Genomic DNA, 13,662 nt, shown 5'->3' on the forward strand with positions numbered 1-13,662 from the left:
TGTGGCGTTTGTGACCACGCAGAATGAGTGAACAGGAGTGGGGGTGATGCTGCAGCGGCTGGCAGTGTCATGGGGTGAGCAAAGTGCTTTCTTCAGTCTCTGCTGGAATAAAAAGCTTGGGGAAGTTAATTTTGCACTCCCTTTCCCCCTACCCTTCCACTTCAGCCTTTTCCATATCTGCTAAGAGACGTCAGATTAGTAATTTACAGCAGTAAGCAACTTCAGGGTTAATACTGCATTTGGCCTGTGGGGGCTTTTGCAGGCCCTGTTTCACATTTACACCAGTTCATGTGGAAATGTGTCCTTGTGCAGAGACAGAAGTTCGCTGTGGTGCTGGCTGCAGCCATCTCTAGCTGGGGAGACAGATGCTACATCTGTAACCCACAAAGCTAACTTTTTGCAGACTCATAAATTTGAAGGTCAAGGGGAACTGATTATCTTGTCCGAGCCTTTTCATGAGACCGACCGTAGAATTTCACCTAGTGTTTCATGAATCATGCCTATAAACTCCTGGATGAGCTTTTGAAAAGACATCTAGTCTTGAGTTGTTTGTTCAACTTCAGTGGAGGCCTTGCTATTAAAAAGGTTCTTTTTAAAAGGGATTTTTTTGGTTTTTTTTCTTTTTACTATGCCAAGCTTATCTTTAATCTATTAAAATTGCCTCCTTAAAAAGGTAGTGCAGTAGGAAGTTGCCTTGGCATTGACGAGGAAAGATGGTGTTCATTTGTGTGATTGCTGAGAGAGACACGTGATCTTTGCGTGAATATACATTTCTTAAATGTTTACTTTTTCAAGTGCTCCTCTTGATGTTTTTTTTTAATTAAAATAAACCCTTTGCCCTAAGGGAAAGCCTAACTCTTATTCAGTACATTCTTCTAATTAGTTTTAAAATTACACTGCGCTTACCTATTGCTTTAAAATTCAAAAGCTCATTATACGTGTCTGTGAAAAGACAAATACCCACTGAGCTGAATCCGTGGGACCAGATGGTGTCGGCAGCTGTATCTGGCGTCAGGCTTGGCCTTGGTGGCGGTGAGTGCCTCTCTGCGCCTGCTCCGGCTCTCCAGGGACGCTTGGCACGTCCGTGTCACTGAAAGGACCCACGGCCGTGTCTCCCGGGGTCCCTGCAGAGGTTTCCCAGGGATCTCGGTGGGAGCAGGATCCCTGTTGTGTTTCCAGGTCCTGTTCACCCACGGCTTGGTGCAGTCAAAGCCTTCAGCTCCATTTGCGCTCTGGAGCGGTTGAGAGATTCCAGGACCGAGTTAGCGAAGAGCGTTCATCAAACAGCATCCAAGCAGGAGAGAAACAACGTGCAAACCTGCAAACGGGGCACGTTCGTGCCCTGCTCTTCCCTCCTACCCAGCTGCGACCGGCGCAGCGCTTCTCGCTTCTGGCGCGGAGGAGGTGCTGTCTGTACTCTTGGTGCTCAGCGCTCTGCGTGAGGTATCCACGGCCGAGCCACTTAATGCCAATCTGATGGTGGCTTTCGAGATGACTGCCTGTAATTGTCGGCAAAGATTAAAAAAATAAATGCCATCCGCGTTGGTGGCTGCTAGGGGCGGGTGTGCGGATGGCAGCGGTCACCAAGGAGCCCCCCCGGTGCGGCCGGCTCGGCTCCGGCCCCCGTGGCAGCGGGGTCCCGGCGTGGGTGGACGTGCCGAAGAAGGGAGCCGTCGCTGCTTTCCTGAAGGCTCTTTTATTGTCAAAGCATTAAGGTATTTTCACAGAAATCAGTAAAAAATAGCGCGTTATTGATCTCACTGTGGAACTTTGTGCAAACAGGTCTGGCTTCCTGACCTGGGTTGGTGGTTGGCAGAAAGCAGGGAGAAGCAGAAAGCTGCAGACTCCTGCGAGCGCAGTTTGCCGGCGGCTGGTTCAGATCTGCCTTGGGAAGGAACAGGCTGCTAGTCTGGAGCCTCCTATTTACTTTGTCCAGAACAGCTGCGCGTTTTTTTGAATCCTTTAAAGGAATTTTTAAAAGGAAAGACAGGAGGGGAAAAAAATGCAGAAAGGAAGGGAAGGCCCCGGAGGAGATGGAGAAAAGTACGCTGCAGTATTCGACAATGAAAATAGAGGCGCTTCGCAGGCTCCCTCGTTCCGGACGCTCGCACTGCACAGAGCTGGAAACCGGCGGGCGGGGGGGCAGATCCCCGGTTCCTGCGGGACCTGTGAGCCGGTGCTGGGAATCCCGGGCAGAGATGGGGTGCGGGGTAAGGGCGGGCAGTGCCGAACCCCCTCGGCACGAGCGCCGAGAGCGCAGCGGGGTGCGCGGGTGGCACGCGTGCAGTTTTGCATCGTGGGACTGGATTTCCTCTGGGCACATTGGCGTTACGGCTGTGCGGATGCGCCGTTCCCGCAGAGCGGTGCCAGGGGCTGGAAGCGCAGCGCGATGCGGAGGTGCGGAGCTGGTCCTGGGCCCCTTGCACCGAACTGCGGCCAGGCGAGCTGCTCTCCTGGGAGGCTGCTGATGCCGATTGCCGGGAAGGGCTGGCTGAGGCTGTGCGTGGCACCGCACTGGTGGTACCTCACTGCCCTCAGACCCGCCTCGTGTCCTGGGGTGCCAGTTTGGCCGATGCTGGGATGGACGTGCTCCAGGAGCCGCGCTGCTCCCCTCTGCCTGGCTCTGGGAGAGCGTCCTGTGGTTTCAGGATGCTCCTGCCCACCTCCTCCAGGGTCTCATTGCAAAGTTTGCATCAGGCCATTACAAAGTGTCACCCAACGTCACCATTTATACCTTTCCCGCACATCAGTAACGCTCTGGGTGCTGGCTCGGAACGGCCTCGTGCTGCAAAAAGCAGCTGTCAGTTGGGAAGCGCAAACCCGCGCTTCTCTGCGGGGCTCGGTGCAGCCCGTCCTGCAGCCGTCCACGCGAGCTGCCGCGGGGGGTCGGCCTCTGCCCCGGCCCGGGGGGGCTCAGCTGGGAGCTGGGCTGACGGGAGCCACGTTCGGAGAGTTTCCCGGGCACGCGATGCTCTGCGGGGCTGGAGAGGATCTCTTCCTCCTGCTGGTGAGGGTACACGGTTCAGAAAATGGCTTCAAGGCTGCGGGGTGGGAGTGATCCCGGCAGCTTTGTCAGACAGTAGATCGGGGCTTCAGCCACGCTGGAGAGCTCGGCGGGGGGATGGATGCGGGGTCTGCTCAGCGTCAGCGGGAAGAGGGTCTCGATGCCCGGGGCTGGGACCTGTCACGTGCGGTGCTTGGTGACAGGGTGGGGACGAGCCACGGCGAGGGGCTGCGGTGGGTGGATGCGGACGGCGGCTCGATCGCTGCCATCGCTCGCCGACGTCGCGAACGTCTCGTTTGTTGTGGGGTCTGGGCTGGGTTCTCCCCGTGCCAGGAGGTTTGCCATCGTACCCGATGCTCCCCGAGGCTCGCTGCTCCCGGCGGCTCAGGGGCTGTTGCGGAGCCCTGCGTCTGCCGTGGGGGTGGAGGAGGGTGAATCGGGCATTTAAAAATTAAAGATGGCAAGAAACAGCCTGCGGTGGGGAGGGTGGAGGAACAGAATGGGATGACATCAAGAGGCCAAAGGTGACAAAACAAACCGCAGCGTGGTTCTGCCGCGCCGGTGACCTTCCCAGCCGGAGCCGCTGCTGCGCTCCGTGCCCTGCGCCGCTTCAAAACACGCCGGGTGCTTCTCCTCTCCCTCGCCGCTAGTGCAGCTCAAACCAGGCAGCATCGCTGCTCCCCCCGTGTACCTTGGCAGAGGCGAGAGGCTCCCGGGTGGTGGCCGTCCCCGGGGGTCCTGCGGGTATTCCTGCTCTGCGAGGTGACGGGAGCTTCCCGGTCCGAGGCCACCTCCCAGCCAGCGCCGGGCCGGCGAGGACGGCGCGTGGCGGCACGTTCCTGGGGTCATGAGCTGAGCGGATAACAGTGGATAACGGCGCGAACGCCGGCTGTGCCGAGCCCGTCCGCGTGCAGCATCCCCTGCCTTCTCCCTCCCGTCCAAAATGAAACGCAGCCGTGGAGCCGAGGGAGCGCGGAGCTGCCTTCCCACACCCTCCGCGGGCTCCAGGGACTTTTCCCCGCCTGGGGCCAGAGAACGAGCCGCCTCCTGTCCCCCCGCACATCCGGGCACCTCTGCCACCCCGTCTCGTCCTGCCGCCTGCTCGACAACCCGCCGACCGCCACGAAGGCCGTGCCACCGTCGCTCACATTGGTTTAGGCTGCGGCGATGCCTTGCAGCCTATTTGGGGCTGGGATTTTCTGCTGAGTCCCGGGGGGAGGGAAGGTTCTGTTTGTCTGGGCTCGTGTTATGTTTGTGCCCTGCCCTGTCACTACTGTCGCTGAACACATTCTTGTGTAATGTCACGCTTTGAGTCAAACTGCCGATCTCATTGCTCGTGATTAATGTTTTTCTTTTCTTTTTCTCGTCCCATGCAAGTGAGCGTGGCCCGTCTTGTGTATTAAACTCTGCTTCCCTGCAGAATTGTCTGTTGGGGATCGGTTTGTGGTCACTGGGCTGAGGAATAGCAAATAAAATGAGACGTGACAGTCTTCCCACACAGCTGAGCTGGTATGAGCTGGTATGAGCTGGTATTATCTTCACTTTGGTTCACTTTTTTTTTTTTTTTTTGTCTTTTTCCTTAGATCCCAAAACAGCTACAGAAACAGAAACAGAGATCTGTGCAGAGTGGGAGATAAAGACCATTACTAGTGCACTGAAAACTTACCTGAGGTAAGGCAGAAAAGCCTCATCTGTCATGTGGCTTCAGGATGGATTCGGTGACAAGTCTGGGGCATTAGTGCCTGTTACTGCAGATTCTTAACAATAGCACTTTTAATAGAAACAAAGAAGAAACTGCTCTTCAAGAATTTAGTCTGGCTTTTCCCGTGTCCCTCCAGCATGTTTGAGTAGGATCTGGGGAACATGATCAGCTCCCTGACAGATGCGCGTATCGTACAAACATGATTTTAGAAGCTCATTCTTGCTTCCCCTGCCTTGATGTAAGCTTTTCCCTAAGCTTTTCACGATGGGCTTCCACCTAATGAGCGTGTGGCAGAAGGTGAGCACAGTGCTCCTCTAAGGGCCGTGGCTGTAGTGCTTTTTCAGAACTGGGTGCTGAGCTTTATTGTAGTAATAATTTCTGTATGCAAGTTGATGCTATTATCATTGTGGGTTATCTTCCCAAAGGGTTAGTTTGTTGGCAGCAGTCAGCATCTCGTTATCCACAACATGCTTCTACCTGTTGCGACTGCAGCTTCTTGCTTGCTGTTGCTGTTCTGTGTGTTGGGTTTTATTTGAGAGAGAGAGAGAGCGCGCACAAGAGAGGCTAAATCCAATTAGGGTGATGAGTATAATTAGCTTTGTGGATCTCAGCCTAGAAAATCACAAAACACTACATAATTCTGCATGATTGGCAACCTTTGCTCCAGAGTTTGAACTGTTTGCAAAGCAATGAAGAATGTCAGCAGCACCAAGATGTCCCATCGAAGGGATGTGGAAGTGGGAGGGGAGAATGGGGAATTTAATGGGAATGGTGACTGTTAAAGTTTTATGACTAGGCTTCTTTTTCTTTTTAATTTATTTTTAAACTTACTTGGAAATCATAGGCTCGCTGACGTCCTGAAACTCTGTGTTACTGAGTAACTGAAGGAATGCTAAAATTAAAAATGAATTCAGTGTGGGGCAGAAAAGGGAGGAAGAATAAATCAAAGGTACTTCAATAGATCTGATTCCTTCTGATGGGGAGAATTAAGTAGAGTTGCTGTTGCTTAATTCTGCACTTTTAAAAATGGAGCTGAATTTATGGTAAGGGCAAAGCTTTATTTCTGTGGATTGTATTACTCAGAGGTGTTTTGTGCGTGTTACCTTTTTATCTTCCAGAATGCTTCCAGGGCCGCTCATGATGTACCAGTTTCAAAGGAGCTTCATCAAAGCTGCAAGTGAGTTTGTTGATGTTTATGGCACCGGTCTGAAAGAGGAGCGTAATTTGCAAGTAACTGAGCATAACCTCTGCCCTGCTGCTTCCCCTCCAACCTCCTTGTTCTTAAGTCCCGGAAAGTAGAATAAGAGTGGAGAGACAAGGGGCATGTTGTTGTTTGGGACTTACCGGATGAAAAGGAAACGCAGATGGTGCAGGGGGAGCGGAGAGCTGGCTGGTGGCAGTAGCTGCTGCTGCAGCTCTGTCTTATTTTGACCATCATCTGCCAAAATGAGGCAGGCCGTTGTTCAAACACCACCTATGGTGCTTTGAAGAGATCGGTTGCGGTTCTGATGTCTGTGCCACTTCCCTTTGACTGCCCTGGGAGGGTGCTTTGTATGAGAGCAGGCAGCTCTCCGTTGGCGGCTGTGCCGCCTGCGCGCACGTGGACGGGACCAGGGGGTCAGGAGGGCTCACGTAGTCCGTGGCCACGTCGGCGGTGCCTTCCTTGAACGGCTCCCGCTTAGGCTGTGGGGGCAAGTCTGCCGGCACCTGCGGACCCGACCAGCCTGTGGAGCACCCGATGCGACAACCTCGCCGGGCGCTGTGCTGAGCACATCCTGGCGGTGCTTGGGAACACGTTGAACAGGAACGTGCTGATGTTCCCGTTGCTGGAATCAGAGAAACACTGCTTACCGCCAGCCCCTTCCCTGATCACAACTGGCTTTTCAAACGGCTGGCATCTGCTCTCAGCTCACCGTTTCAGCCCATTAGTTTCTTCCTTTTGGAAACAACTGGTTGGAGCTGGCAGAAAGGAAAAGTGCCGTCGAGAGTATCCGCAGCGTGCCTGGGTGTAGGGTGGAGTAGGTCCCTAGGATGTCTGTCACTGCTAGTGTTCAGGCCTGCTTGCCTCTTTCCATAATAACCCCCCTGATGCGGAGACAAATCATCTTTTCTTTCCAACACAGAACTGGAGAATCAGGAGTCGAGGGTGTCAGAGATCCACAGCCTCGTTCATCGGCTCCCAGAGAAAAACAGGCAGATGCTGCACTTGCTCATGAACCACTTGGCAAAGTACGTTTATGACTGATATGTTTTTCTCTCCTTTTTCCACTTCCTCTGAAAGTTAATAGTGGTAGAAAAGTTTCCTTGTGTGTGTATGCGGTGTTGAGTCATATCTGGTTGGCGAGTAACTGGAAACCCGTGTGCGAGCGAAACGGGGGCTGCCAGAGGGAGCGGTGCAGAGGGAGGGAGGGGGCTGTCCCGCTGACCCACGTCCCTGCCGTCCCCTGCCTGGGCGGCCGTGCCCCGGCCCCGCGGAGGCAGGAGGAACCCATAGGCTACGGGGCATTTAGCATCGCTTTTAATGGCACGGTAATGGGGTTCAGCTAACCAGAAGGCAGAGCGGAGGTTAAGCTCCTCACTGGGTTTCAGATCAAGCCTAGTATTAAAGGACTAAAAGCTATTTCTTTGCTACAATAGAAGACTGCTCTGGGGCATTTTTTCTGCCTTTATGCAACCTGATGAATCAATACTTCTAGGTCACCTTGAAACTCTTCGAGGGCAAAGGGATTGAATAATTTTTTTGCTTTCAGTGATAGAGCTGACCTATAATTTCCCGTCTTCTTCCTGCTCCTGCTGGTTACCATGGAAACCTTTGATTAGTGTTTGAAAAGTGAAAGCATCATCAGGTGTTTGTGCCAGCCTCAAGGCTGCGGGGTCGTCCCTGCCCTCGCTGTTTGCACCGGCGCTGCGTGAGCAGGAGGGATTAGGCAGGACTTGGTAACCTGGGGAATGAGTTAATCGGCATAACCGTTTAGAAGAAGGTCTGGGAGAACCTGAAGTTTTCTGTTTAAGAGAAGAAGTAACAAATGGTACTTGAAATAGGCTTAAAAATGACTCCAGATGCTTTCTTATGACACGGGTTTGTATCTGTTCCATGGACTCCCCAGCAAGGCTGTTAAAAAACAAAGAGCTGGTTTAGATCTTGGTTTCAAAACGAGCATTTACAGGCTTAAGCCAAGGGCCAGGCAGTTCCAGGTGCTTCCACCGGCCAAATGTGTGCGAGGAATCTCGTAACCGCTTAAGTGCTTTTCATTTAAAGGAAAACCTGGTGGTGTTTGAGTGAGAGACATGGAGAGGGGAGGCAGGTAATACAATGGGTTTCGTGCTGCTTTAGTAGGGAAGGAACTAAAACAAAACACAAACAAACAGTGAGTGTAGTGCTATGTTAGGAAGAGAAACGGCTCATAGTGGTTATTTAATGGGAAAAAAATTATCTCGGAGGAAGGCAGGAAGCCGAGGAGCGAGAGAGCCTGCTCTGCTGAGCCTGCCGCCCTGCAGAAGCTCTCCCGGCCCTGGTGCTGCTCCTGGGGGGGTCCCGGGCTGGGGGGGCCAGAGGAACAGCCAGCCATGGGCACGGGCCCTCCGGCATCCCTCCTGTGTCAGTCCTGCAGCCCCTGCACAGCGGCTCTCTTGCCGTCTGCTCCGGGGCCACCCGGCAAGGAGGACCTTGCTCCAGGAGCGGCGGGAGGGCAGCCTGGTCCGGGTCCCATTGCTGTGGGTCTCGTAAATGAGCCGGTTGAGGCGGCGGTACCATAAAGCCGGATAAAGACGTTGTGGTGGAGATAAAGCTTCCCATCTGCAGAAGGTGTTCGGAGCGAGGGAGAGGGTGGCAGAAGGGATGGGCGCCTGGCTGCCCCGGGTGACCTGCCTGGGGAAGGGGGATGCTCTGGGGTGGGGACCGGCCGGGGTTTGGGTGCTGCCCCGTCCCTGGCGGGGGGAGCTGAGAGCTAACAGAGGCAAAACCGAAGGGCCCCCTCCTGACCCTGCCGAGCTGGGCTGCGCTTCTTGGAGGGGATTGCGTCATCTGTTTCTGGTGGTTTTGTTTATTTTTTTATAATTATTATTTTAAGTAATGTATGAATAATCAAGATTTGCATTTTTATCAGATGAGCTAAAAAAATATTTCTCACAGTACTACTGCGGAGATCTCTTACACTAATAGCAGAACTGTATCGGTCAAATAGAGAGTCTGTCCCACATCGTCTTACATCTCTTGGTTTTTTGGTTTCTGTGTTCGCTGTTGCTTACTGAAAAGTGACATGGGGCTCTTCACGTGGCATGGGGCTCCAGTTAATGACAGTAATAAAACCGTGCTAACAGAGCACATACATTAAAAAATGGCAATTATTAACACAAATTAAATATCAGCCGGGATAAGTGCCTCTGAGGTGGCTGAGCAGTGCCCTTCCTTCTGCGCAGCAGAGAAATGTTTTGGGTTTCCCGTGGCGGCTGGGTGCCCCCCCCCCGCAATTCGGCGTGCGGCGAGGGGGGCTCGCACCCCAGCGGTCCCTGGGTGGGCAGGGGGACGCCGGCACTCCGGCTCCCGGGGGAGAGCACCGCTGCTCCCGGGGCACGGGAGGGAAAGGAGAGCTGGAGGCGGCGGGAGGACAGATGCCGAGGACAGGCACAGGCAGGGTGGAGGGAGGGGAGTGTATAAATAGAAAATGAAGTTGATTTCTGCCTCTTACTGCACCTCTAAGTCTGTTTGCGCTGCGTCCTGTCTCACGTTCGGGTGTCCAGGCAATTACCCACTGCGAAATACAGAGAGAGCGTGAGCAATCCCTGTCTGTGCTCCTTCATCAGGAACGTAATGCTGCAAATTTCCTCCTCTGCTCTACAGACCCTGGTTCCAGTGAGAGTTGCTATCATGTTGTTCTTTGACCCATGAGTAGGTGAAACCTTTAATTTTCCCTCTTGGGACGTGCTCACGCTGTCAGGATTCCTGTGATAACCCCAGCTGTGATTTACTGTTCCTGAAAGAGAGGAGATCTATTTGTGCTGATGTTTTTCCATGGGGATTTCTGCAGGAAAGCCTGGACACACGCAGTCCGGACTGTCCCAGTAAGCCCCGTGCCTGCATCTGCTGGCCCTGCCAACAGGCATGTCTGAGGCTGCAGCAACTGAAGTTAGTGAGACTCTGGATGACCTTAAAAATAGCCTGGTTTCTCTTGTCTCAGGCCAGAATAGCCCATGTCTTTCAAAGAATTGAAAGGAAAACCCAACACATATCTTCTCCTGTTTCTTGTAGCTGTTTTAGTTACCGGAGTCACTATTGCTTAGTCAGTCTGTTAATCCTTGGAGCTTTCGGCATTTGCAGGGGATGGCTGGTGAGAGTGCTCCTCACCCCCTGCTTTAAAAATAAGAAATACACTTTTTAAAAAGCTGCATGAAGAACCAATGCCAGTAGACGTGGCGAGCTCGCTGTGCGAGCGTGTGTGGTACCCCAGCACCCGCGGCCGTGACGCTGCCGCTCGCCGCTGCGGGCTCCCCGCTCTCCCGAATGCCTTTTCCAGCATCATTTTTTAGCAGTTTGTGCCCAGCCTTCCCTGCGCCCATCGGGGCAGCAGGCTCGAGCTCTGCGTGGCGTGGAACTCCTCACGCTGTCTTCAGGGTTTTCTCTCCCTTTATTCTGGGATTTTTTCCCCCACTGTTTCTGGCTGGGAAAGGAGGAAAACAACCCTTCCTCGGTGCTGCAGAGCACCTTGGGTGCAGCAGGCTGTCCTGCAGCACGTCACCTAGCAACACGCTCCTGCTCGCACGCTTCGGAGTTGTTTTGCTGCAGATATCTCCTTTTGGCCCAGCACCTATCTCCAAGGATGGCTACACTATAGTTTCAAATGCTTTTTTTATCAGTAGAATGTGCCATCTCTGATTAAACCAATTTTTTTTTTTTTTTCTGCCAAATGAGTTAAAGCAGTTCAAAGTGAAGGGGAGGCACGCGCGGTGCTGCCAGGCTTGCAGGTGGCTGCGCCAATGGTGCTGCCGGGAGTGGAGCTGGTTGCAGAAAATTGCCATTTTTGTTAGTGGAGCTGCGATATCATCGCTGTCTTTTTCTTCTTTTTTTTAATGTACTTTCTCACCAAGGAGTAAGTGCTTTGAAGGTGCAGAGCAGGAGGATTTCATTCTGATTATGTTTCAAGCATTTAGGAATTTTTTTTTTTTTTTTTTGCACGGGGCATAATTTGACATCTGAGCCTTGCCTTGTTCTTGTGGCAGTGAGATCCAGGTGCTCCAATAGAGATGGTGCCGTGCTTGTGCACCCCTCGGCGGGGCTCCTGAGACCGTCCCGCGGCTCTGCATCGCTCCGTGCATCGCTGCTGCTGCTGCTCCGTGCATCCCCCAGCCCGAGGAGCAGGGCTGCCCCTGCCTGTGCGTCCGCTCCTCTCCTGGCAAAAGGTCAAAACAATTAAGGAGGCTGCAGAAGAAATGTGTGTACGTGTATTTAGCAGAATTAATTATCTTTAATCATTCACAGCTGCGGCCTGGCCAGCAGTGACTAGTTCCCTTTTTTTTGCTGCAGTGGTGTTTTCTAATTTACGTGTTTTAACCAAGATGATAGTGATTGCTATCTCTAGCACAAATTGTTTTCCACTTATCAGTGCGGATGGTTTCCCTGGGCTCTGCAGGGCGGCTGCTATCAGCCACAGCCCCACAGATACAGCAAAACCCACCGTCCCTTACAGCCCCTCGGCGGGCCGGGGCCGGATGCGGAGCGAAGCGCGTTTCGGAGGGCTCTCTGCTGAACGAGGGCTTGTTGGCAAAGGACAAGGAGAAAAAAATCCTCCAGGTCTTCTGCCTAAAAATACAACCCGGCACTTGTTTTCCTCCGCGTGGAGCAGTCCCGTCCTTGGCAGCCCCGGGCTGCGCTGCCCGAGCAGAGCCCCGTGGGAGCCGGGGTCACCGGCAGCGGTGCGGCGCTCGCCACGGCATGCTCGGTGCCCGGCGGCTTCGGGAAACCCACCGAGGCACCTGCGGAGGACTCGGGGTGGCTGCTTCCCCAGAAACGTGCTTTTCCTTGGGTTGTTTTCCCCGTTTCCCCCCGAAGGTGCAGCCGGCGAGGAGGCTGACGCCTCTTGGCACAGCAGGTCTGATTTCATCCCTGTGGCAGCTGTTTATGCTGCTGTCTGGTAACTATTCATTTGCTTGATTTATGTATTACTTCCAGTAAGTCATTCTTGTCCAGGACGTTCTGGAAATTTCCACTAGCCTCTGAGATGCATTTCTCTCATATGCTCCTCGCCTGATTTGGCTGCCAAAAGAAAATAGCGAGCTAGCCCTCTGACCTCGCGTGGCCAGGCCAGGCAGCGATCCTCCCGCACTGCTGCCTGCTCGCCGTGCTTTGGAAATGCCGTTTTTTTTCCCTGGTGCCTGTTTCTGATCCCTTTGGATCACGGCAATCCTGGGTCCTGGGCGAAGCCCCAGGAGTTCCAGTGATCCAAAGAATCCGGATGCTCCCGTGGGCAGCAGAAGGCACATCACACGAGAGGTGACTCCCCGTAGGCACGCTCTGCTGTGCAGGAGCTGGGAGAATCTTGCCTGGGGGTCATCTGTCCAGGGTCTGGCTCTTGCTGTGCTTTTTTTCCCCCTCTTTCCTTTTCTTTTTTCTTTCCTTTTCCTCTTCCTGGTTTGTTTCTCTGCTTTGTGTCTTGGTTTAGAGCATCAGGTCCTGGCACCTGGGGAGCTGGGATGGGTGCTGCCGGGGGCTGCAGCCTGGTGAGCGCCGTGCCTCTGTCCCATGCTGGAGCCAGCGCCAGTCCCATGCTGGAACTGGTACCAGTGCTGCCGGGCACCCCCAGAGCTGCTGTGCTGAGGCATCCTCAGTCCCATCTAACCCAGTACACTCTCTTGCGAACGGCTGGTTTTAAGGGAGAAGCAGAGAGGGGATGCCGTGGGGTGCAAGCCCAGCCCGGCTGCAGCTCCCCGGAGCTTCATCCCCACCACGGCGGCCAGTGGGCACCAGTGCCTCCAGGTCCATCACCTGCTGGTGTGCGTGGAGGTGTGTATCTGTGTCGGTCCTGCTGGGTGTGCGCGTTGCCTATACGTACCCTAGGCGGGCAGGGCAAAAGGTGTGAACCAGCATGCAGAGTAAGGAAGAAGGAAAGTTTAGGCTAATCCTGCTAAACCAAACCAAAACAAGAACATCCTTGGTTTTGAAAATACATGCTAAGCAACTCTTTTAAATCATCCTCTTCCCGATTGGAGCTAAGCCCGCTCAGATCAATAAAAGTCCCTTTTGTTTTAATGCTTTGACTTGATTAGCAGGTATAGCCGGTTGCCTGTTTCTTCTTCTGTTCCTGCGTGGGAAAAGCCAACCAAGAGCCAGCAGCAATGCAGCGGGCTCCCTGCAGGAGGCAGGAGACGGAGGTTCGGAAGGAGCAACCTGGGAGGGCGGCTGAAGGGGACGGCGACGGCTTCAGCAGCGCGCTGTGCCGAGGACCCGTCCTCGCTCCTGGCTCCGGGAGGGCAGCGTGACGTCCTCCGAGTCTCCCTCCTCCGTCGGATTGGGCTCTGTGCAAATTCTGGGGTATTTTTAACGTCGGAGACAGGCAGCGGATGAGAGATTGCTCTGCAGATTAGTTTGAAATCTTAGCGCGCCCATCTTGCCTGACTAATTGAATTACAGCATTTAACTGGAACCACCTGTAGCTCTGCAGAAAGGCAAAGGCCGCGGAGGTCCGCAAGCCCCCGGCAGAGCCTCCAGCGGGAGCTGTGCTGCCTCTCGGGCTCCCCCGCGCTCAGACGCCTTCCCAGCGTTCATGAAACCTGCACGGGTTTGCCCCAACGTCTCCCTTGCTTTCTTAGGTTTTGCATTAGGCTCCTGAAGACAATTTTACCTTTTAACATAGTTTGTTAGGGCGTTAGTTTTTTCTACCAGGGAGCTTTGCAGAGAGGAGGCAGCCTGCTCCCTGCCTTCTCCCGCCTCCCCGCAGAAATCCTGTGCACGTTCAGATCCCGC

The 13,662-nt window shown here is 53.9% G+C and overlaps 1 protein-coding gene across 7 annotated transcripts in view; it reads left to right on the top strand.

The window, feature by feature from the left end:
- The window catches only part of ARHGAP26 (Rho GTPase activating protein 26), a 154,959-nt gene that overhangs the window by 81,009 nt on the left and 60,288 nt on the right, over window positions 1–13,662 (top strand). For all 7 annotated transcript variants that reach the window (XR_007509728.1, XR_007509729.1, XR_007509730.1 and 4 more), the window contains exons 15-17: window positions 4,588–4,675; window positions 5,825–5,883; window positions 6,830–6,935. Coding sequence is in view for 4 of the 7 variants with exons in the window: in XM_049830004.1 (XP_049685961.1) it covers window positions 4,588–4,675; window positions 5,825–5,883; window positions 6,830–6,935 (253 nt within the window). In the remaining 3 variants the exon portion in view is untranslated. The remainder of the gene's footprint in view (window positions 1–4,587; window positions 4,676–5,824; window positions 5,884–6,829; window positions 6,936–13,662) is intronic.

This window comes from Accipiter gentilis, chromosome 26 (assembly GCF_929443795.1).
Source record: "Accipiter gentilis chromosome 26, bAccGen1.1, whole genome shotgun sequence".
NCBI lineage: Eukaryota > Metazoa > Chordata > Aves > Accipitriformes > Accipitridae > Astur > Astur gentilis.